Source organism: Camellia sinensis, chromosome 8, assembly GCF_055761805.1.
Source record: "Camellia sinensis isolate YWXY chromosome 8, ASM5576180v1, whole genome shotgun sequence".
NCBI classification, from domain to species: domain Eukaryota; kingdom Viridiplantae; phylum Streptophyta; class Magnoliopsida; order Ericales; family Theaceae; genus Camellia; species Camellia sinensis.
In genome coordinates, this window is record NC_138968.1 from 6,659,085 (window position 1) to 6,683,457 (window position 24,373).

The window sequence follows — 24,373 nt, forward strand, 5'->3', positions numbered from 1 at the left end:
AGATCCAAACACATCTATGTTTGGTTGAGTTTAAAATCCTTTTTTTTTTTTTGAAAAAAATTTAAAAATTAGTTGGGTGAAAAATATATAAATAATAATGAACAAATTATTTTCATATGTTTTTCTCTTTTTTGAACAGAAATATTTTTGAAAATCCAAAAATATATTTTTCGGCATTTAATTTTTTTTTCAAACTTATTTTAATTATTAAAAAAATCAAAAAATAAGTTCCAAAAACTCAATTAAATTTGAAAATAATTTATTTACACTAAAGTGTCATTTTCCCAAAATTTAACCGAAATGTCTAAGGAATCATTTTTTTTACAGAATATAGTTTAAGTTCCATTTCATTTCAGACATCATTCCAACATACCAAACATATGAATTGGAATGCTTCCTTCCACTTTGTACCCTTGAACATGATCAAAATTTAAGTTCAATCTCTCATCTTTTAATTTCAATAATTAATTTTTCAAATTTTAACTCTAGTTTGAATATGATCCTCCAATCACATGAGAGCTATGTGAGCACATTTAGGGTCATAGAGAGAAAAATTGTATGACAAATTAAACTTTTCACCCTCCAAATTTCACTCAAATTCCGCTTTAGTCTATCTTATTTTAACTTTCACTCAAATTTCAAATGGTGGGATGATGGAAGGACTATATTAAAATAAGGATTAAAATTTAATAACTTAATTGTTGCAATTAGAAGATGAGGAGCCAAAGTGAAAATTAGATTAGAGTACTTGAGTAAAAAAGGTGTAATTTAGGCAAAATTAAAACATGAGAGGTTGAAAGTAGTCATATATAGAAATTGCATCAATCCCAAGTTGTACATTATTTCTAAATCTCTGAAACAACAAAAAATCTGCATATCCATGGACGAGAGATCACTCTAATGCTGAAAGGAAAAAAGTAAAGAAAAGATAAGATACTCATATATTCATCACACATGCTAATTTATTTCATTTCCATTGGAGATTCCAAGATAGAGAAAATAAATTGGAGATTCCAACTTTACTTTGTCGATATATATTTACATGCAATTTCTATTTTCTGCAACAAACATACCAAATCAATGTTTCACCAGCATGGCCTCCAGCCTTCTCTTCCTCGCAGCATGTTTTAGTTTCTCTAGTGCAACGAGTCCAACTTGCCTAACTCTTTCCCTGGACAAACCTATCCTGGAGGTTCGGGCAAAATTAAATCATCAAAACTACTGAATTTTGATTTAAAAAAAAGAAAGAAGAGGAAAAGTAGTTAAGTATTTCTATGAGTAGGCAGGGAAAAAAGACTTTGAAATTGCAATAAAGCACCAATGCATAGGTTCAAATTACATGATCTAGCTTATACATGAACTGCATAATTAAATATCCTTGATGATTGGCTACTATCTCTATAAATGGAAATTTAAATCATGTCAAAATCACATACAAGAAGTTGCACTAATCAGAGACCTAAAATTCATCTGAATGACATGATTCTAGAGTGCCGACCACATGAAAAGACATTGAAAAAGGTGTTTTCCTATAATATAACTGAAAATCGACTTTCTTCCTTTTATTTCAAGAACATGCATGATAGAATCAACTCTAGAGCATTTTCTAAGTAGGTGGTCAGTATATGAGCACATTTTTCCACCTGAGAGATGTAATGGATAGTGTACCCACCGTCTACTAATATCCTCCCAAGTAAGACATTCATTGTCCAGGCCATAGTAAAGCCGTATAATATCACTCTCCCGTTCTCTTAGAGTTGTACTAATTAGTTTGTTTACCTCATCCTGCAAAATGAATTATTGGTGTTAATTTTCCTCGCTAGTCTAGAAAGTGAAAACAACATCAAAAAATGTATATATAGACAAAAAAACTAGGTAGAACAAAAGGCTAAAAATCCAATTGGCATATCATAGCAACACAACACAAATAAAAGAGTGTCTCTATGTATAAGAATGTGCATGTATATTGGTTGTGTCCCCTTCTTGTTGCTTTCAATGAATTTTTCTTAATTGTAATAAAAAATTACAAAAAAATTGGTGCATATCCAGGTGCTAGTATATAATCATGCATGCAGCTAGTGAAAAACCACCAACCAGCCCAAAATAAAGGGGTTCAAGGTGGGTCCACATCCACCCTTGGACTACAAAAAGATCACCCCACATTTAACCTGACTGCCAATAGTTTGGTTAGCATAGACCTTCCAATCCTATATCCCACTAACTAGGAACTTTTATTGGTAGAAGTTCTTTCATAGATGTACATATATATATTCTTTCCAATAATGTTGTTATTTTAGTACCAAGACATTTACTTTTTCACTTTCTAAACTTGGCATATGGGTCAGTCATAACCAGGCCGATTATAGTTGATCCAATTATGATTGGGTCATGTTTGCATTTACCAACTTGATTATAGTCGAGTTGAACAATTTTACGTACATCTGAAAACCTAAACCCCCAGCAACCCTGGAAAGAATTTGTGAGCCCGTGGTCTTTACCTTCCAAACATCGGTTTTCTCAAATCTACAATGTCGAATAAAACAAAAATTGTTTTGCAAACTTTAAATATGTTTGACAACAAAAGACTAAAATACCATTGAATAAGTTTACAGGATAGAAGTACAAAGTGCAATGATACTGTAAGTCCTAGACTCTGATGAAAGCCTTTACCTTTTAATGAATGCATAAAGTGGGTTTTAGGTCAAAGGCAAGCTTTAAGATACAAGTCTTATGAGAGCCTCTCTCCTCAAGGCATGAGAGTAGGTCTCAAGGCATGCTGCAAACAATAATTTAAATACTTAGGGGTATCAAATTTTCATTTTGAGCAGGATAATATGAGAGGAAATATGGTTTTTATAGATCTAGAAAAAGCTTATGATAGGGTTTCTAGAGATATATTATGGTGGGTGTTAGAGGCAAACATTGTAACCAAAGGATAGATTGATGCGATAAAAGGACATTTATAATGGAGTTGTGACTACAATTAGATCATGTGAGTTCCCAATCATGGATTAATTAGCTAAACACATTCATGATCACATCCCATGATGTATGTTGTTTGTTGATGATATTGTTCTAGTAGACGAAACTAAGGAAAGAATTAACACTAAATTAGAAATTTAGAGGAGCACTTGAGTCAAAAGGGTTTAAAATTAGTAGAAATAATGGACCGTAACTTTATCAATAGCGAAAGTGAAAATAATGGAGAAATGAAGATTGAAAACTAGAAGATAACAAATAGTGAATATTTTCGTTATATAGGTTCGATTATCAATAAGGATGGTGAGGTTGGAGATGATGCGATTCATAGAATCAAAGTACATTGGCTCAAGTAAAGGAGTGTGTTTGGCATATTATGTGATCAACAAATACCAACTAAATTTAAGGGCATACCCAGTATACGAAACTCTTGCTTAAGCAAGGTCTGGAGAAGGGTTGATGTATGCAGCCTTACCCTCGCAAACAGAGAGGCTATTTCTGCGACTCGAACCCGTGACCACCAGGTCACCAAGGGGTAACTTCACGGCTACGCTAGGTTCGCCCTTCGAATACCAACTAAATTGAAAGAAAAAATTTATAGAACTACTATATGGTCTCAGTGATGCTTTACGAGACAAACTTTAAGCAACAAAGAAACAACATGTTCATAAAATGAAGGTAACTGAGATGAGAATACTTAGATGGATGTGGTAAGACTAGAAAAGATAGAATTAAAAATAAATATATTCATGAAATGGTAGGAGTAGCAACTATTGAAGATAAATTGAGAGAGAACATGTTAAGATGGTTTGGTTATGTACAATGACGACCTATAGATGCAATGGTAAGGAAGAGTGATAGGATCATCATAAATGGAGATGTTAGGGGAGGGGAAGATCTAAGTTGACATGGGATGCGGTAATAAAAAGCGATATGAATTTATTTAATTTAGCTGAACACATAGCTGATAGAGTTGAATGGCGAAAAATTATTCGTGTAGCTAACCCTACTTGATTGGGACCAAGACTTAATTTGGTTTGGTTTGGATAATATGAGGGGATAATCATTGATGCATCACATTGCCATTTATTAATCATTTTTCATTGGAGACAAAGAGGCAGGCAATTTGCTTTTCATGTTCAGTGCTGAAATTTTTGTAATAAAAAGTTCACATTGTAACAATTAAACAATTTTTTGTTGCCTTACTACCTTGAGTGTCCACTCGTCTACTCCATGCCATGGGTTGATCTCGAGGCGATTATCTGCAATGTACTGGAAAGATAAAAAGAGGAGTCAAAAACTTCATCTCATAAGTCAAAATAAAAAAAAAGGAAAGAAAAATGGGATTGTAGTGTTAATAAAAGTTTGTTTTGGGAAGTAGTGTTAATAAAAGTTTATTTTCAAATTGAGATAATTGAATTGCTATATGAACACTTACACTATGAAGTGTTTTTCCTGGAAGACCATTTAAAGAGGGGAATGCTTCCCTATCAAGTGAGATGACCTTATTAATTGCCTGCAAACAGAGATATTTTACATTAAGCAAGGAGATATTACACATGGAGGGAACCCTGGAATAACTTATTGAGACAATATAGAGCTCAAAATATTTAGTACCTCTGTTGCATTCCTGACTTTCTTTTGGGACATGTTCAGGCATGCTGCAATTCTCTGAAATGTAAAAGTTAAAAAAAAAAGTTGTTAGAATTTACCAATTTACTCCTCCACCTACCATCTCCACTAGCACCCACTTCACCTACCACCTCCACTACACTACACCTACTACCACCTTCTCTTCTATATATAGGAGTTGTAATACATAACACATAAATACATCAATAATAATACATCAGTTATTTTACATGGTATCAGAGCAATAAGATTTAAACCTGTATTTTTTTTTCTCACCGGCGGGCAGCCGGCCGGCACCTCTGCCTTTGCTGCCCGCTGGAATTTTCTACCCATACCTTTCGCACTCTCTCTCACTTCCTCACTGTTCGCTGCCAACACCACTCCATCAAGGTTCGCCGCCCTCAATAATCCGACTAAACACCTCCGCGCCGGCCGTTTTCCGGTGACCGCCAGTTTCAGTCCTGCCAGTTCCGGCCTTTTCATTCACCGGCCATCCGCACAATGATGGATCGGTTGAAGAAGCCCCGGAAGCAATGGAATCGATGCACCTCTGAACCATGCCGAGATTCTCGGCCAGAGGCGTCAATCGCTCGCCTGATTTTAGGGTTTTGATGGAGTCCTTGTTGTTGCTGTAGTCCTGAATCTCTCCGCTGCCGGCATCTTCGCCTCCACCACCCGTAGCGCCAGTCGCTTCTCCGCCTCCGCTGTCGACTCCCGCTATGCATCCAGCACCCACACATAGACACCACACACACTTTCTCTCCTCTACTTCCCTTTTCTCGGCATGAACTGCTCCAAAACCCAGACAAATCTCAAGTGGTCTACTTTTTTCCTTTTTTTTATTACTCTTATTATTATATAAACTACTCCATGCACTCCTGTTTCCCACTCCCCTTTCTTTTCTTTTTTTTTATTTTCTTTTACTCCATCTTTTGCACAGCACCACCACCCCTTGTTCCCCACTCTCTCTCTATATATATTTATATATATCAAACCCATACCTACTCACCTTTTAAACCACATGCTGATTCACGCTACCCTTCCTTTACCCACTTTACCTTTATTTATTTTATTTTATTTTATTTTATTTTTAATAACCAAAACATAAAAACAAAATAAAAATATATATATATATCACACAAAAAAAAAAAAAAACCACACTCATTTTATTCACTTCCGGGATCCTTCCCGACCACCATTTTAAACAAAAAAAAAAAAAAAAAAAACAACATAAACAAAAAAAAAAAAAAAAAAAAAAAAAAAAAAAAAACACAACAACGGCTTTGTTTTCTTTTCTGCAGACGGCCACACACCGACATCCCTTCTCTACTCTGCCGCCGGTCTTTTCTTCTTGCCTCCGTCCTGGGCGGCCCTTGCCGGTGTTGCCTCCGTGTTTCCCACTCCACTGGGCATGATCACTCCCCCATACTCCTCCACTGCAGCATATGGAGGACCTCCAAATCGGAACATCACGGTGGCCTTCCGCTTCAGCTCCTTGTTTTCTGCCCTTAGCACGCTTATCTCTGCTCGCGCATCCTTATACATGCGTTGGAGCAGAGCCAGCTGGGAGTTTAAATGCTGCACCTCATTTGTCCTACTCTGCAGCCGGTTCGACAAGTTTGTGACCGCCGTCATGCTCTCCACACATGCCTTCAAAGTATACTGATTCGCCTCCACATCCGTTTGCACTGCCATTCTTTGCTCCACCGACCGCATCGGAAAGTTCAACGGGGCAAACTCCGGGGCGCTTGGTTGAGGTTCCAGTGCCACCGCACCAGTTCTCTCTCTTGTTGACTCGTTGAGGTCGGGAAAGAGGGTGAGCAGTCCACGGGAAGACGAGGACGAGGCCATTTTCTGGGCAACTGAGTGTTACAAACTCTCTCTCTCAGCACAACGAAGAGTTTTTCAGACTCTCTCTCTCAGCAAAACGAAGAAGAGTTTTTTTTTCAGAGTTTTTTTTCGCAGTTTTTCTCTGCCTCAGCCTCAGCCTCCATCTTATAGCCGAGGCAGCCACGCGCATCGCGCGCCTCTTGCCACCAGCCGACAAACGGGCACGCAAGCCAAGGCGCCCACGTGCCTCGCCATCATGTCCGGCACACCTTTTGATGAATTGGGCACGCCTTTTGATGGCACGCCTTTTGAAAGATTGGGCACACCTTTTGAGGGTGCGACTTTATAAGGGTCCGACAAGACTCTGTAAACTGTCCCGACATTCGATTCCGGTTAGCATTTTCAACGGTCCGACATGACCCCATAAACTGTCTTCTATATCGTTATGACACCCCCATACAGTGTCCTCTACAACGTTATGACACCACCATACAGTGTCCTCTACCCCGTTATGACACCACCATACAGTGTCCTCTACAACGTTATGACACCACCATCCAGTGTCCTCTACCACGTTATGACACCACCTTTCAGTGTCTTCACCAACGGTCTGACACGACCATACAGTGTCTCCTATCTTTGTTTTTATTTTATTTTTATGTATTTTCTTGTTTTGTTCCTCTCTCCAAACTCAAGTTGGTTAGTTTCTATCCTCCTTGAGTTTGCGGGGGGCTGTTAGAATTTACCAATTTACTCCTCCACCTACCATCTCCACTAGCACCCACTTCACCTACCACCTCCACTACACTACACCTACTACCACCTTCTCTTCTATATATAGGAGTTGTAATACATAACACATAAATACATCAATAATAATACATCAGTTATTTTACAAAAGTTGAAGAAACAAGACGAGTTTACAGAACTATAGCATAACATAGCTAAATCAGGATTCTTGATTAGGCATGTTTTCATATATTTATGTAGGTATGTTGACATGGGAAGTATGAGCTACTGTCATTAAAGCACATAGCTGTCAGTTAGACTTACATCAATGGATGGAGCTATCCCTTTCTCTTTCAGTTTCATCTTTGCATTGCGGATTAAACTTAATCTTTCGTGCAAATGGGTAGGCAACCTTAAGGTTTTTGAATTCTCAACTAATGCCCTCGAAACACCCTGCATGAAAGAGAAATTGACAGCTGTTCTAAGTTTACAAACACAGACAAAAGATCTATTAATAAAAAAAAAAAACTACAATAATATGCAGTTTATTTCATAAAAACAAAAGTGACATGATTTTGGGGTTTTCTTGAATAACAAGGAACTCAGATTTTCTGTATTTCATCCGAGAAAAGTCAAAACTAAAATCATTAAACTCGTCTTCCCAGAAAAGTTATTGAGGTTGCAGCACACTTGGTTTCACATACACCTTGTGAACACAAGAATCACAGAGGATTAATAGGGTTCAAGTTATTTGACAGCTTGAAGTTTTGTGGATGATGGAAGCATACACGACATCACAAGAGCTACTTGATCACTGCTACTATTAAACAGAGATTCCACAGATTCTTTTTTAGAATGGCAAAACAGTTTGTTTAATCAAAACAGATACAAATTGTATACAAGTGGTGTTTTCAGTAATTAGTAAGTGATTGTGGCCTTTCTACCTTGAACTACCTTGGGCTTTCTTAATTTTAACTTCCATAGAATGGAGATCATATCATGCACTTGGAGACCTTCATGGAATCCAAAACAAGTAGTTTGGTTGCAATAAACTCATCCAGCCACAGAAAACATAACCTTGATGTATTCATGTTAGCATTCTCCATTAATGAACTAGTATTGCAGGAGAAGATTGCATCTCAGGTGAAAGGAAAGATGTGGAATATGATCCCCCTTTAAAGATCACAAGATCTTTGCCTCTTGCACCAAAATTAATGCAATGCACATGACAATGGTTTTTAAAGGAAGAAAAACACAAATTCTTGTGAGGAGATAAAGAAGAAAGAGACAAAACTATAGAAAGCAAAGAACTCCTTGAAAAAGTTTAGACTTGTAATTGTGAAGGTATCAAATTAATTTACAGTGAGAATAAGAAGAAAATGAGAGCAAGAGGGAAGAGTTAGATAAGAGGATACGAAAGAAAAAAAAAAAAAGAGAAAGAAAATAAAGTGAGAAGTAAGAGACAAGGAAAACAAAATATCGGTGTGGCTTGCCACGTGGATGCCAAACATAGGCAGCCACAAGATCAAAGAAGAATTGATCTGATCCAAGTCATAATCTATAAAAGATGTGTTTTTAATAGAAAGTTATTCTCGCAAGTGTTAATGACCCTGATCACGGTTGGCATGTGCTTAGACCAGCATCTTAAGTTTGTATAGAAGTAGGGACTATGATTCCAAATGATCTCCTCAGCTAGCCCTTTGGACGAGCTCATAGGTTGTTACTGTAATCATCTACAATATGCTGTGTGCATGCTCTAAAATTAACCCAGAAAACTTCTAACTTGATCGATCCTATCCCAACATGATGACCAAAAAAGGCTTAATTTCCATACACAAAAAAGCACTGAACTTCTAAAATAAAGCAAATATAGGAGTAAATAATTCAAATTCTGGTAACTTACTAGGAAAAATCAATTTAGAACCATATCAACCTTCTCAAAATAGGATACTGTCACGACCCAAACCCGGCCCTATGGGTTTAGCACCGTAACCGGCCAGTAATCTGAGATTACCGAAGGCCTGCAGAACAGTAATACAGTAAAACAGAGTACAGGGCCTGGCGGAAGCCAATACAGTAATTAAACAATGTCCAATGAGCTGTGACAGTCTGTATGCCAAAAGATTTTTCATGCATTCATACATAAACAGTACAGAACAGTATGCACAATATTTACATTCATTCAAAGTAGGGACTCAACCCTAGGTAGCGGTACAGTGAACAGTCAGTCTATACAAAACAGTGAAACAGTACAGAAGGGGGAATTCTTAAAACACCCCTAAGCCTTAGCAGATAGGCTCGGAACCTCGCAGTGAGGCACAAAGGTTGGCTTGACAAAACTGGAGTCTAACCCACGCTCCTAGCTCCGATCTGGTGGCTGAGCACCTACATATATATATGAGCAGTGAGCTAAAGCCCAGTGAATAACATAAAGCGTAAAGGGGTTAGAATGAATGTCCTTACAGTAATGAAAACAGTTCAATTCAATCAGTATTTCAGTTGTTCAGTACAGTAAACAGTCATATGTGGTACATCCATTAGCATAACAGTAACAGTAGGTCTTAAAAGACCGAACAGTAATGATGGCCATCAGTCGGTAAACAGTAGTGGCTCCACGAGGGAACCGACAGAGATCTCTGTAACAGTAACAGTAAACAGTAGGTACTAAGGATGCCACAGTACAGTTCGGAAATAAAGGACATACATTCATTCAGTAATACCAGTTCAATAAACAGTTCAGTTCAGTATTCAAAAGATATCAGTTGAACATATCTTTACACAATTGTTACTCACAGAGTTTGGGCTACGGTATGCTAGAGCGTGTCTCTCCAGTCGCCAACCCTACACAGTTAACAGGTTGAACACACTAAGCTACACAGTTGGGAAAAAATAACGTGACTTAATCCCTAATTTGCCTCGGTGTGTTCTACATCTATATCCTCATTAAGATGTCTTAAACTAGGCCTAAGAATGCCTAGAATGGGATGAGGATGCAAAGATGTACATTTAAAAGCATTTTCAGAAAAACAGAGTCCCGCTCGAGCGCAGGTTTCCCCGCTCGAGCGGTCATGCAACAAAGGTACACGCTCGAGCGTAAACTTTCCCGCTCGAGCGTACTGTAAAAGTACTGGATGGGTGAAATCTCCGCTCGACTCCCGCTCGAGCGTGAGACATGATTCTGCTCGAGCGCCCAATCCTCCGCTCGAGCGTACTGTAAAACAGTGCAGAGATACTGGATGCTCGGATTCTCCGCTCGAGCGCCAAGTTCCCCGCTCGAGCGGGAGTGCGAAATCTGGGAATTCCAGATTGCACCTCCAAGCTCAAACTGAAGCTAAAATGCATCAAAACCGATCCTCTTGGGCTCATTTTCTGGAAAACATTTATAAACACATAACACAACATGTTTTAAAGCTCAATTTGAGAAATCATAGCCCAAGGGTGTTTAATTCAAACTCAATTTCAAACCATTTTCAAGAACATGAAGAACATGCAAACATGCATGAATTCAAATCAATTCAAAGCTCCAACTTGATGCTCTAAGGAGCCAATTCTTTTCAAAACATGGTGAAATCATGGATTTAACATAAACATGAACATGCATGCACCAATTACCATGAATTCAACTCCAAACTCATTAATTCCAACATGCATACATGAATTACACTCTATAACAACATGTATGTACCAAAACGTGGCCTTGCTCTACAATTGAAGCATGAAATGTGCAAGAATTAGTTCTAAGACAACAACAAGGAGATGGATGTCCTACCTTAGTCTTGTGCTTAAGGTCTAGGAGCTCAAAGTAGCAATCAACACTTCAATCCTCAAGCAATTCCAAGCAATTCAAGATGAAAACCAACTCCTCAAGTCTCTCTCTCTCTAGGGTCGGTTGAGGCTCAAAATGTGAGAAGAAATGTGGGTTTAATCAATACGTGGAGTGTATACAAGGCTCATGTGTGTGTGTGTGTGAGTGGCCCACTTAGTGGCAAGTTGGTAATTATGGCAAACTCTGCAATTAACTCATTTTAATCTAATTTAATCATACCTAATCAGTTTTCAGATAATTATACCATAAAATCACATTAATTCTGACGATCATAGAACACTAATCGGTTTCTGATTCGGCCGCCGATAAGGCCTTCAATTAGCAGTTTATACATATAAGCATGAACAGATAATCATACGGTCAAACAGATAGGATGCAATTAACTAACATATACTCAATCAATTCAGTTTCCAAATTTGGTCAGTCAGTTCAATATTTCATTCAGTTCGATTATCAGTCATGATCAGTTCAGTTATCGGTAATCAATGTTTAACGGTAATCAGTGGTGAGGGTTATTACAGTCTCCCCTCCTTATAAAGAGTTTAGTCCTCTAAACTCGAGTTACCTTCATTCTGGAAGAAAACAGGATTCAGTGGAAACAGCTCAGGATATCTTCTGGCCATGTCATCTTCCCTTTCCCAAGTGGCATACACACCACCATGGTTCTGCCAGTCAACTTTCACTAGCGGGATCTCTTTGTTTCTCAGTTTCTTGATCCGTCTGTTAACAATCTGTATAGGCCGTTCCTCGTAAGTGTAGTCATCACTCAACACTACCCGAGTAGGCTCAATTACATGGAAGGGATCCCGAAGGTAGTCTCTTAACATAGAAATGTGGAAGACGTTATGCATATGCTCCATTTCAGGAGGGAGCGCAACTTGATACGCCACCGGATTGATTTTCTCGATAATCTCATACGGTCCGACATACCTCGGCGCTAACTTGCCTTTGACTCCAAAACGAGTCTGGCCTTTCATGGGTGTCACTTTCACAAACACGTGATCACCCACTTCATACTCTCTGTCTCGTCTTCTGACATCTGCATAACTTTTCTGTCTACTCTGTGCAGTTTTCAGTCTTTGCTGTATCAGTTTCACTTTTTCAGTTGTTTCATACACAATCTCGGGCCCAAGCAACGGCCCATCTCCAACTTCTGCCCAGCAAATCGGAGATCTACATTTTCTGCCATACAATGCCTCGAAAGGCGCCATGCCAATACTCGAATGGTAGCTGTTGTTATACGCAAATTCAGCTAAGGGCAAATGGCTTTCCCAGTTTCCCTGAAAATCAAGGACACACATTCTCAGTAGATCCTCCAGAGTTTGGATGGTCCTTTCTGATTGGCCATCTGTCTGAGGATGATAGGCACTACTCAGCCTCAATTCAGTACCCAATGCAGTCTGTAGGCTTAGCCAAAACCTCGATGTAAACTTTGAATCCCTGTCAGAAACAATAGACACTGGCACTCCATGCAGTCTAACAATTTCATCAATATAGATAACAGCCAATTTGTCCGCATTATAAATCGTCTTGACAGGTAAGAAGTGAGCAGATTTGGTTAGTCTATCAACAATAACCCAAATTGAATCCATACCTTTTCTGGAGCGAGGCAATCCGACGATAAAATCCATCGTGATATGCTCCCATTTCCACTCTGGTATGGGTAGGGGTTGCAATAGCCCGGCAGGTCGTTGATGTTCAGCTTTGACCTGTTGGCAATGAAGACATTTGGACACAAAGTCGGCAATTTCTTTCTTCATTCCCGGCCACCAGAAATTCTGTTTCAGATCTTGGTACATTTTCGTATTCCCCGGATGGATAGACAATTTCGAATTGTGGCCTTCTTGCAGAACTCTTCTTTTCAGTTCAGTATTGTTCGGTACACACAGTCTTTCTTGAAATTTCAGTACATTGTTCTCAAATTTGAATCCCGGTTTCGATTTAGAGTCTCTTTCTTCGATGATCTTTTTCAAAAAGTCATCCAGTTGCTGTTTTTCTTTAATTTCTTCAATCAGTGCCGGTTGAGCAGAAATAGCAGCTAAGGTTCCACCTTGTTCTCTCAAAACAATTTCAATTTCAGATTTTTCAAGGTCACAAAGCAACTCTTTCTGTCCTGTAAGCAAACATGCTAAGTTTCCAATCGATTTCCGGCTCAATGCATCGGCAACGATATTGGCTTTTCCCGGATGATACAAAATCTGTAGGTCATAGTCTTTAATCAGTTCTAGCCATCTCCGCTGTCTCATGTTCAGTTCTTTCTGTGTGAAGAAATATTTCAAACTCTTGTGGTCGGTGTATACTTCACATGTCACCCCGTATAGATAGTGACGCCAAATTTTCAGTGCGAATACCACTGCGGCAAGTTCCAAATCATGGGTCGGGTAGTTCTTTTCGTGCGGTCTCAGTTGTCGGGAAGCATAAGCAATTACTCTCCCATTCTGCATTAAAACACATCCCAAACCCTTATGAGAAGCATCACTAAATACAGTATAACCATCCGTACCTGTAGGTAATGTCAAAACCGGTGCAGTCACAAGTCGAGTTTTCAACTCTTGGAATGCTGATTCCCTTTGGTCAGTCCAGTCAAATGATGTCCCCTTCTGAGTTAACTGAGTCATTGGTAGGGCAATCTTGGAGAAATCCTTGACAAATCTTCTGTAATATCCGGCCAATCCCAAAAAGCTTCGGACTTCAGTCACATTTGTTGGTCTAGGCCAGCTCACTACAGCTTCAATTTTCTGCGGATCAACAGAAATTCCATCCTTGCTAACAACATGCCCCAAAAACATAACATGGTCGAGCCAAAATTCACATTTAGACAGTTTAGCATACAGTTTCTGTTCTCTTAAGGTTTGTAGGGCAAGTCTCAGATGATGTTCATGTTCCTCTATACTTTTGGAGTAAATCAATATGTCATCAATAAATACAACAATAAAGTCATCGAGGTACGGTTTGAAAATTCTGTTCATGAGGTCCATAAAAGCAGCTGGTGCATTCGTGACTCCAAAAGGCATAACTAAAAATTCGTAATGTCCATACCTCGTTCTAAACGCGGTTTTATCAATGTCTTCCGGTCTAACCTTCAGCTGATGGTATCCCGATCTGAGATCAATCTTGGAAAACACTTGTGCACCCTGTAACTGATCAAATAAATCATCGATACGTGGCAATGGGTATTTGTTTTTCACAGTTACCTTGTTCAATTCGCGGTAGTCAATGCACAGTCTCAGTGAGCCATCTCTCTTCTTTACAAACAAAACTGGTGCACCCCATGGTGAAGTACTGGGCCTGATAAACTTCCTATCCAGCAGTTCCTGCAGTTGTACTTTCAATTCTTTCAGTTCAGTTGGGGCCATTCGGTACGGAGCTTTAGAAACCGGCTGTGTTCCGGGAATCACATCAACGGTAAATTCAATCTCCCTGTCAATCAGGTCCCCTGGCAAATTGTCTGGAAAAACATCTGGGAATTCCCTGACTATAGGGATACAATTCACATCAGTCTTAACACTATCATCAGTAGACACAGTCAATACAGAACACAGATATCCTTTACATCCCTTTCTAATCAGTTTAACAGCTTTCACAGATGAAATCAGATACGGGGGAGGTACTACTCCAACCCCATTAAACACAAATTCAGGTAGACCAGGTGGACGGAAAACTACTTGTTTCGTTATACAGTCTATGGTGGCATGATATTTTGTTAACCAGTCCATTCCCAATATAACATCAAAATGGTCTATGTTCAATGGCAGTAAATCAATAAACAGATGTGCATCTTCAACAATAATTTCACAAGCAGGATACATATAAGCACATGTCATGGATCCCCCTACGGGTGATGATACGGCTAACAGATAGTTCATGGGTTCCAAGGGTCTATTCAATTTACGCGAAAAAGCATACGATACATAAGAATGTGTAGACCCCGAATCAATCAATACATATGCATTTTGCGTACAGATAGAGAGGATACCTGACACAACGGTCTCGGTATTCTGTACATCTCCCGGTACTAGTGCGAACACTCGGCCTTGCCTCACAGGCTCTTTCCCGGTAGCTTTAGGGTTCGATTTTGGTGGAGCGTTTGATGCTGCGCCGCTGGCTGCAGCTTTGCTGTTACCCTGAGGAGCAGAAGGGCAATCTTTAACCATGTGGCCCACCTTGCCACACCTGTAACAAGCTCCAGATAGTTTGTAACACACTCCCTTATGATTTTTCCCACATTCAGAACAGGGCGGTATTGTACGGTTTCCTTGACTAGAAGTAGTCATTGACCCTGTGTTTTGCTTTTTGTTCAACGGGTTGTGCTTGCCTTTCTTGAATTTAAAACCCGGTCTTTTACCACGCCATTCAGTTGTTGGTGTTTCTGTTTTCAGTGCTTCAATGTTTGATTCAGCCATCAAGGCTCGATCGAGAACACCCACAAAAGTCGGTAATTTCAAAACATTTATTCGGTCAAGAATTGCAACATTAAGGCCGCCTTCAAATTTTCTGGCCTTCTTATATTCCGTATCCACCATATGCGGTGCATATCTAGCAAGCTCGGTGAATTTCGTTTCATATTCGGCAACAGATGTGGTGCCCTGTTTCAGTTGTTCAAATTCAGTCACTTTCCTATCCCGGACACACTGTGGGAAGTACTTTTCAAAGAAGGACTCCTTGAACTGAGCCCAAGTCAAAACGATAGTTTCATCACGGATCAACATCCACCACCTTCTAGCTTCTTCTTGCAATGTAAAGGTGGCTAATAGTACCTTGTTCGCTTCCGAACACGGAAACACTTCAAATAGCTTTTCTGTTTCAAGCACCCAAGCTTCAGCCTTTAATGGTTCGAGGCCTCCCTGAAAGGATGGCGGTTTCATTTTGCTGAACTTCTGGGTTAAAGCAATTATATCCCCATCATTCACATTAGGTTCCGGCTGTACCAGAGGAGGAGGAGGCTGTTGGTTCTGTTGTTCAAGTCTAGCAGTTATTAGTTCCATCATTCTTTCCATTCTTTCCATTCTTGCCTCAGTAGATGAGGACTCAGGTTCATTTGCATTGTCCATTTTCACTATAAACAGTTATAACAGTTTCAAACATAAGCAGTCATTTGTTTAACAGTTTACCACATTAGCATGTATTCCGTCATAACATAGCCACACACTTATCATGCTCATGAGATGCCCTAATTTACTTTCTAGGACACCCTATAGCTCATTTGGACATGTGTGTGCGGTATAACTCGTGGTTAAGTATCGCTCTGATACCACTCTGTCACGACCCAAACCCGGCCCTATGGGTTTAGCACCGTAACCGGCCAGTAATCTGAGATTACCGAAGGCCTGCAGAACAGTAATACAGTAAAACAGAGTACAGGGCCTGGCGGAAGCCAATACAGTAATTAAACAATGTCCAATGAGCTGTGACAGTCTGTATGCCAAAAGATTTTTCATGCATTCATACATAAACAGTACAGAACAGTATGCACAATATTTACATTCATTCAAAGTAGGGACTCAACCCTAGGTAGCGGTACAGTGAACAGTCAGTCTATACAAAACAGTGAAACAGTACAGAAGGGGGAATTCTTAAAACACCCCTAAGCCTTAGCAGATAGGCTCGGAACCTCGCAGTGAGGCACAAAGGTTGGCTTGACAAAACTGGAGTCTAACCCACGCTCCTAGCTCCGATCTGGTGGCTGAGCACCTACATATATATATGAGCAGTGAGCTAAAGCCCAGTGAATAACATAAAGCGTAAAGGGGTTAGAATGAATGTCCTTACAGTAATGAAAACAGTTCAATTCAATCAGTATTTCAGTTGTTCAGTACAGTAAACAGTCATATGTGGTACATCCATTAGCATAACAGTAACAGTAGGTCTTAAAAGACCGAACAGTAATGATGGCCATCAGTCGGTAAACAGTAGTGGCTCCACGAGGGAACCGACAGAGATCTCTGTAACAGTAACAGTAAACAGTAGGTACTAAGGATGCCACAGTACAGTTCGGAAATAAAGGACATACATTCATTCAGTAATACCAGTTCAATAAACAGTTCAGTTCAGTATTCAAAAGATATCAGTTGAACATATCTTTACACAATTGTTACTCACAGAGTTTGGGCTACGGTATGCTAGAGCGTGTCTCTCCAGTCGCCAACCCTACACAGTTAACAGGTTGAACACACTAAGCTACACAGTTGGGAAAAAATAACGTGACTTAATCCCTAATTTGCCTCGGTGTGTTCTACATCTATATCCTCATTAAGATGTCTTAAACTAGGCCTAAGAATGCCTAGAATGGGATGAGGATGCAAAGATGTACATTTAAAAGCATTTTCAGAAAAACAGAGTCCCGCTCGAGCGCAGGTTTCCCCGCTCGAGCGGTCATGCAACAAAGGTACACGCTCGAGCGTAAACTTTCCCGCTCGAGCGTACTGTAAAAGTACTGGATGGGTGAAATCTCCGCTCGACTCCCGCTCGAGCGTGAGACATGATTCTGCTCGAGCGCCCAATCCTCCGCTCGAGCGTACTGTAAAACAGTGCAGAGATACTGGATGCTCGGATTCTCCGCTCGAGCGCCAAGTTCCCCGCTCGAGCGGGAGTGCGAAATCTGGGAATTCCAGATTGCACCTCCAAGCTCAAACTCAAGCTAAAATGCATCAAAACCGATCCTCTTGGGCTCATTTTCTGGAAAACATTTATAAACACATAACACAACATGTTTTAAAGCTCAATTTGAGAAATCATAGCCCAAGGGTGTTTAATTCAAACTCAATTTCAAACCATTTTCAAGAACATGAAGAACATGCAAACATGCATGAATTCAAATCAATTCAAAGCTCCAACTTGATGCTCTAAGGAGCCAATTCTTTTCAAAACATGGTGAAATCATGGATTTAACATAAACATGAACATGCATGCACCAATTACCATGAATTCAACTCCAAACTCATTAATTCCAACATGCATACATGAATTACACTCTATAACAACATGTATGTACCAAAACGTGGCCTTGCTCTACAATTGAAGCATGAAATGTGCAAGAATTAGTTCTAAGACAACAACAAGGAGATGGATGTCCTACCTTAGTCTTGTGCTTAAGGTCTAGGAGCTCAAAGTAGCAATCAACACTTCAATCCTCAAGCAATTCCAAGCAATTCAAGATGAAAACCAACTCCTCAAGTCTCTCTCTCTCTAGGGTCGGTTGAGGCTCAAAATGTGAGAAGAAATGTGGGTTTAATCAATACGTGGAGTGTATACAAGGCTCATGTGTGTGTGTGTGTGAGTGGCCCACTTAGTGGCAAGTTGGTAATTATGGCAAACTCTGCAATTAACTCATTTTAATCTAATTTAATCATACCTAATCAGTTTTCAGATAATTATACCATAAAATCACATTAATTCTGACGATCATAGAACACTAATCGGTTTCTGATTCGGCCGCCGATAAGGCCTTCAATTAGCAGTTTATACATATAAGCATGAACAGATAATCATACGGTCAAACAGATAGGATGCAATTAACTAACATATACTCAATCAATTCAGTTTCCAAATTTGGTCAGTCAGTTCAATATTTCATTCAGTTCGATTATCAGTCATGATCAGTTCAGTTATCGGTAATCAATGTTTAACGGTAATCAGTGGTGAGGGTTATTACAGATACAAATTGAAAAGATTAACCCAAGTGCCCTGTCATTTAATTGTGGGTCTGACATCAAATAGCCTTCAAGATGCATGAATACAGTGGGGTCTGCTTCGTGATCACAACTGAAATGATTTCTGCATGTTCACATTTGAATGGCCATGCTCTTAAGTAGTGTTTAGTTCACTGGAATCAAATGGAACAGAATAATCATCATATCCATGTTTGGTTGACTAAAAAAATAATGAAAAATGCTTTACAAATGGAATCATCATTCACCATTGTAAGGGAATGACCATTCTATGATTCCATTATAGAGCCTAAGGAATGACCATTCCATCCCATTCCATCTCATTCCAGTGAACCAAATTAAGCATTAGTTCTTTTGGATGTCAAAGACTCACTTGTGACTTACCAAAAAAAAAAGACTCACTTGGAATACTTTCTGCAGCTGCTTGTCCCAGTTATTACAAATTGGATTCTACAAACTATAATTTTGCCTGATATAAGACGATAATCATCCCAATGCAATGAAGATCATAAAGAATCTATAAATTATTGATGATGGCAACTATCCTTTTGCCATGTTCTCAATTGTTCACATTTCAAAGGAAAATGTTGACCTCACCTGACGTATCCACCAATAAACATAAGTAGAAATTTTGAATCCCTTGGAAGAATCAAATTTCTCAATTCCCCGGAGCAGTCCAATCAGGCCACCCTACATGAGGTGTAAAGGCAATTCCACGTATAAGAGGAATCCACAGGTCTATATTAAACAGATTAGAGAAAGTGTAAGATATTGGCATCTCAAAGCTTGAAGCTAACAGAAAGACAATCACCTGAATAAGGTCAGCCATTTCAGCACCCATGTTGTCATATCTTTGTGCAATAGACATGACCAGACGGACATTACTCATTGCTAGCTTTTCTCTTGCCAAAGCACACTCTATCAGTTTCAATTGTAACTCAGCACGAGAAATCTTCAGGGAAGTTGCAAGTTGCTCCTCAGAAGGCTCATATCCTAAACTTTCTTTCAGTCTGAAATCCCCATTCAGCACAAATCATGCAAACAATAAGAAAATAATTTTTTTTCTCTGACAGAAATCAATATATCTGTTTGACAGTCTCACTTCAAAAGTATGGACCAAATAATAAAAATGAATATATTTTAGGAAGCAAAGTAAAAAATGACTCATAGCTAACCAAGAAGAAAAATGACTCAGAATCATTTCCATCTATCCGACATCCGTTTCTCTGTTGGCACGGCCCTAATAATTTTTTTTGGCTCCATTTGATGCTGTGGTACATTTAGATTAGAAGAGTTTTTGCAGTCCTTAAGAATGCTTTACAGTGTTTTGGCTTTATTTTTAAAATTCTTTTAGAGGTGAATCACCAAAACAGCACTAATCAGTGAAGTAACAACTAGATGGAAATGTTTGGGAGAGGGGAAGATCTAAACTAACATGAGGGGAAGCGCTAATTGAGCATATAACCCTTAACAGAGCTGAATGGCGAAAAAGGTTCATCTAGCCGACTCAATTGATTGGGATACAAGACTTAGTTTGGTTTGGTTAGCAATTCAGTTGCTTTGGCAAAAAAAGGAGGAAATGAAATCTTTTATCAACATGCAGAAACAAAATAGTACCAAAGATTTTGCAACAATATCTTCTTTACAAATTCTTAATTAAAGCATTTTATTAGAAGCCACACACCGCCAAATGGAGCTTTAACGAATGATATGCAAATGATACAATACAAAGGAAATGAGTTATATCTGCAGTCAAATAGCTTGTAACTCTTATACTACAAGGACAGCAAGACAAAAACAAAATAACTACAGCAAGGGAAGACCTAAAGATTAACTGGGAGGACCAGATTTACATGAAAAATGTGTCATCTTTCACAAAAAAATGGATGAAGAAGTAAATAAGTATGAACAGAATTTCTTGCATTTTTCTTCCTTCTTCTTTTTTTTTTTTTTTTTTTTTGAAAAGTGACGAAAAATTTTATTAAGCAAAAGCTAGAAAAGGGGAGAGGACAAGGAGTCCTTGAACAATGTAAAAGATCAAAACAAAAGCCAAAACTAAACAAGAGCTAGTCAGGGAAAAAAGTGAACTAAGCAAAAGCAATAACTAAACAAGAATTTCTTGCATTTCATTTATCCTAGAGGAGCAAAACTATGTATATTGGCTCCGTTTAACTGCAGCAAACATCTTATACAGGGAAAAAAGTGACATCCATGGTCAGGGCCTTGAAAGTAACAAAAGAAGTTACTGAATCAAAATGGTTCATTCACTCAAAATAAACAAATACATAACCAAAAAATAAAAATAAAATAACAAATAAATAACAAAGAAAACTGAAGTATTACCTTAATTTCTGCTCCTCTAAGTAAAGACCAGATTTTATTATTTTAGATAGGTGCACTACTTCAGAGTGGGTGAGCAAGTCTTCACTTATTACACCCTTCACATAACCTTTCAAACGGTTCTGAAGCAGCTCTGGACTGATAATGGATCTTAGCTGCGTACTTGTACTACCAAGTTGCATCACAGAACTATTTGGGCTCAGAACTTTCCTCCTAGTATCTGTTCTCCTCCTGCGAGCAGAAGTCCCTGAACCAGTGACCTGTACCTTCTTGTGGGTATTTTCTCTTATTCTATAAGTTGCTACTGCTGCCTCAGTTGAAAGATTCCATTGCTTTTCCAGCATAGATTTTTGTAACAAGAGAAGAGCCTCCACTGAAAATTCAGGATGAGATCTTTCCTCCACCTCCAGGTGCTTCAATCTGTAAAACCACTCTGCAGTTGAATGATCAGAAGCGGTATCCACATGTTCTTTAAGAGCTTTGATGGACTGTGTCTGTTGGTAGGACAAAATGCTAGTATTATTGGATGACTTCTTTGCCGTGATAATATTCTTTGTTGAAGCAGCATGATGGTATGCCAATCCATAATCATTACAACAAGACAGCTTTTCCGTGATATCAGAATAATACAAGGAGGAACTCAAGAGCCTCTTTCCTGCACTAAGACCCATAACTGCAGCAGCGGCCATCATATGGCTTCCTCTTGCTTGTATATATATATGCGCAATAACATCACACGTGTCTAGAAAGTTTCTGTATAGAAAACATGCCACAAGTCTTTTAATCGCAATGTAGTGATCAGCCCACGACAAAATGACTGTATAGATCACGTGGACCACTTTCGTAGGCTTCTAAAAAGAACCAAAATAGATAAACAAAACAATCAATTTTTAAGGACTAATTTTTCAAGGAAGCAACTTGTCAACAAGTTTTGGTTTAAAATGGTACACAGAACGGACAACCACCAATTTGGTTTTGCAAACGCAGATTCCGTGAGAAGTGAGCTTTAACTTTAAGCTGGTAAAAATCAATAAGAACACTTGAAGCAGTCGATACAACCTACGAGGATATCAGAACCAGTAGGATTGGGTAAATTTAAAAGAGGTCAATGTGCAACAATCAAGCGGGAGAAGACTAGCAGGCAGAGGCAGAGGCAGATGAGAGTTCAATTAGTATTTTATTTATTGATAAGCAAGTAAGAATGTGAACGAAAATGCAGAAACAAGTGACAAACAACCTACAAATGAAAAAAACAGTCACCAAGACATTTTCTTTTGCATATCAGTTATGATGTCAAGCTTGAAACTGTTAATAAATTAATTAAATTATTTAACTTGTATTTTATCTGCATGTTTGTTTATAATTCGCATATAGAGTTGAGAGGAAAACCATTTTGAGAGCAAAATCGTCTTAAATCATAATATAATATATACATACCATACATGGAGGGGAAAAAAAACACTAACACAGAGGCAACGCGACCAACAGAAACAATCGTGAAGCCAAAAGAAAGAAAGAAAAAAAAAGAACATTAAAAAAATAATAATAATAAAAAAGCCGTTATTGAATTGCTAAACGACATCTTCCCGGATCAGATAGCAAACTGGACCGTAAAAAATAAAAATAACTAATAATAATAATAGAATTCTATTTCATTCTATTTTTTTTGTTTGATAGATAGAACTCCATTTAATCCAACCAGAAAAGAGAGATGAATTTATAATGAATAGCTTCTCCACTAGAGAAGAGGCCTTAAAATGAACTAATGGCGTACCTGATTGATTGGAAGAAAAAAAAACACAGAGTAAGCTGGTGAACACAGAGTAAGCTGGTGGAGAGAGAGAGAGAGAGAGGGGCGATCACAGGGATTATAACCGAGTGATGACGGTCGGACTAAGGACTTTGGTTTGTGGCAATTGATTGAAGGAATGTGTTTTTTTTTTTTACCCGTACATATATCGCATTCGTTTTGCTTAAAATATTTTAATGGGAAAGATTTGAATTTCTCAAATATGGAGGGGTAAAAGGATTTCGGATAATGGGAGGAAGACAAACCATTGGCTGGAACAGATATTTGGTTCAAGTTCCGAGTGGTGCACGGCCTTCCAAATGTCCCTCCTGTACCACGTACTGTACCTAAGATCTTCTAGAATTTTTTTTTTTTAAAATTTTTTAAAGTGATGTATTATGTGATTTAAATTTAATATTAAAAATTAATGTGACTTGTTATTAAATCTTAATCACACAATGCACTATTCTAAAAAAATTTTAAAGGATCCTTACTTTACTGATATAAAATTAAGATAAAATTACACTTACCTCTCTTAATAGTATTTACAAAAAATATATAATAAATTTGGTATAATTATATTAATGGGATACAACGGCTGATTTTCTGACTAAAGTACTCTCACAACCTTATTCCCATTCTAAGGAGTTTTTTTTTTTTTTTTAAAGGATAAAACAGCATTGGGAAAGTCATGTTCTGAAAATCGACTTTTCAAAAACTGTGTTCTACAATTAAAATAATAATAAAAAATTTACATAAAAAAATGACTTTTCATAAGCCGATTTTAATTAAGTGTGAACTAATTCTTAATTAATTCAAAACAATTTATGTAAAACTATTTTTACACCAACGCGACCAGCACATGTTGCTGTCCCACCCATCTATCACGCCATAGTTGTCCCTCCTCTATCACGCCAGGGCTTCGCACATCTCCCTTCCATTATCCAAATTTAAGTTTGTTTTGCAAAAATTATGATTTAAATTTTTGATTTGGAGATTTTCAATTTCAAAATTAGGATTTTTTAAAATTAGGGTTTTGATTTTGATTAAGAATATGTTTAACTGACATCGGTAAACAATTTGATAATTAGAGAATGAGATAATGAATATTAACAATGCAATCTAATAACGCGAAGAAGACGAAGACGCAAAGAGCATTTTGATAACGCGGAGAAGACGAATGCCACCGTAAAAATATGAAGACCACTACCAAGAAGACCAGCAAACATCATCGCACCTCTCTCTCTCATCGTCCACATTGAGGTATGTTTTCCAGAAATTAGGGTTTTAAATTTTGATTTAGGATTTTCAATTTCGAAATTAATGATTTTTGAAATTAGATTCTTGATTTGATTGTATAAGAACAGGTAAGAATTTTCTTATTGTTGATGCGAAGGCCATATGAACGCCAGTGCATTTCAAATGTTGTTTACCATGCCTAACACGCTTGTATCTTTGTTTTTGTTTTTGTTTCTGTTTCATGAGTGAACACGATTTTGTTGGATATATCTATGCGTACAAATTTTTTTTTTTTTCTATCTAGCCATGACACTACTACAAAAATAGTTAAAGATCATACTT

General features: G+C 38.3%; 1 protein-coding gene across 11 annotated transcripts; it reads right to left on the reverse strand.

Moving 5' to 3' along the window:
- Positions 1-791: 791 nt before the first annotated feature.
- LOC114262240 (RNA polymerase sigma factor sigA) lies at positions 792-23,110 on the reverse strand. 11 transcript variants are annotated; one of them, XR_014337304.1, is made up of 11 exons: positions 22,778-23,110; positions 21,007-21,756; positions 19,475-19,673; positions 19,261-19,353; positions 7,495-7,623; positions 4,597-4,650; positions 4,418-4,495; positions 4,189-4,251; positions 1,673-1,785; positions 1,074-1,181; positions 792-903 (listed from the first exon to the last, which is right to left on the reverse strand). XR_014337304.1 is itself a non-coding variant. In XM_028202596.2 (11 exons), the coding sequence occupies exons 2-10, from the start codon at positions 21,693-21,695 to the stop codon at positions 1,078-1,080; spliced, it is 1,527 nt and encodes a 508-aa protein (XP_028058397.2). In that variant the 5' UTR covers positions 21,696-21,756; positions 22,778-23,110; the 3' UTR covers positions 792-903; positions 1,074-1,077. The 11 variants fall into 11 exon arrangements, 8 of the variants coding, with proteins under 8 accessions (XP_028058397.2, XP_082738065.1, XP_082738063.1 ...); XM_028202596.2 differs by having other exon boundaries at positions 1,074-1,186; XM_082881939.1 differs by having other exon boundaries at positions 1,074-1,186; positions 21,007-22,062; positions 22,778-22,996.
- Between the last annotated feature and the right edge of the window lie 1,263 nt (positions 23,111-24,373).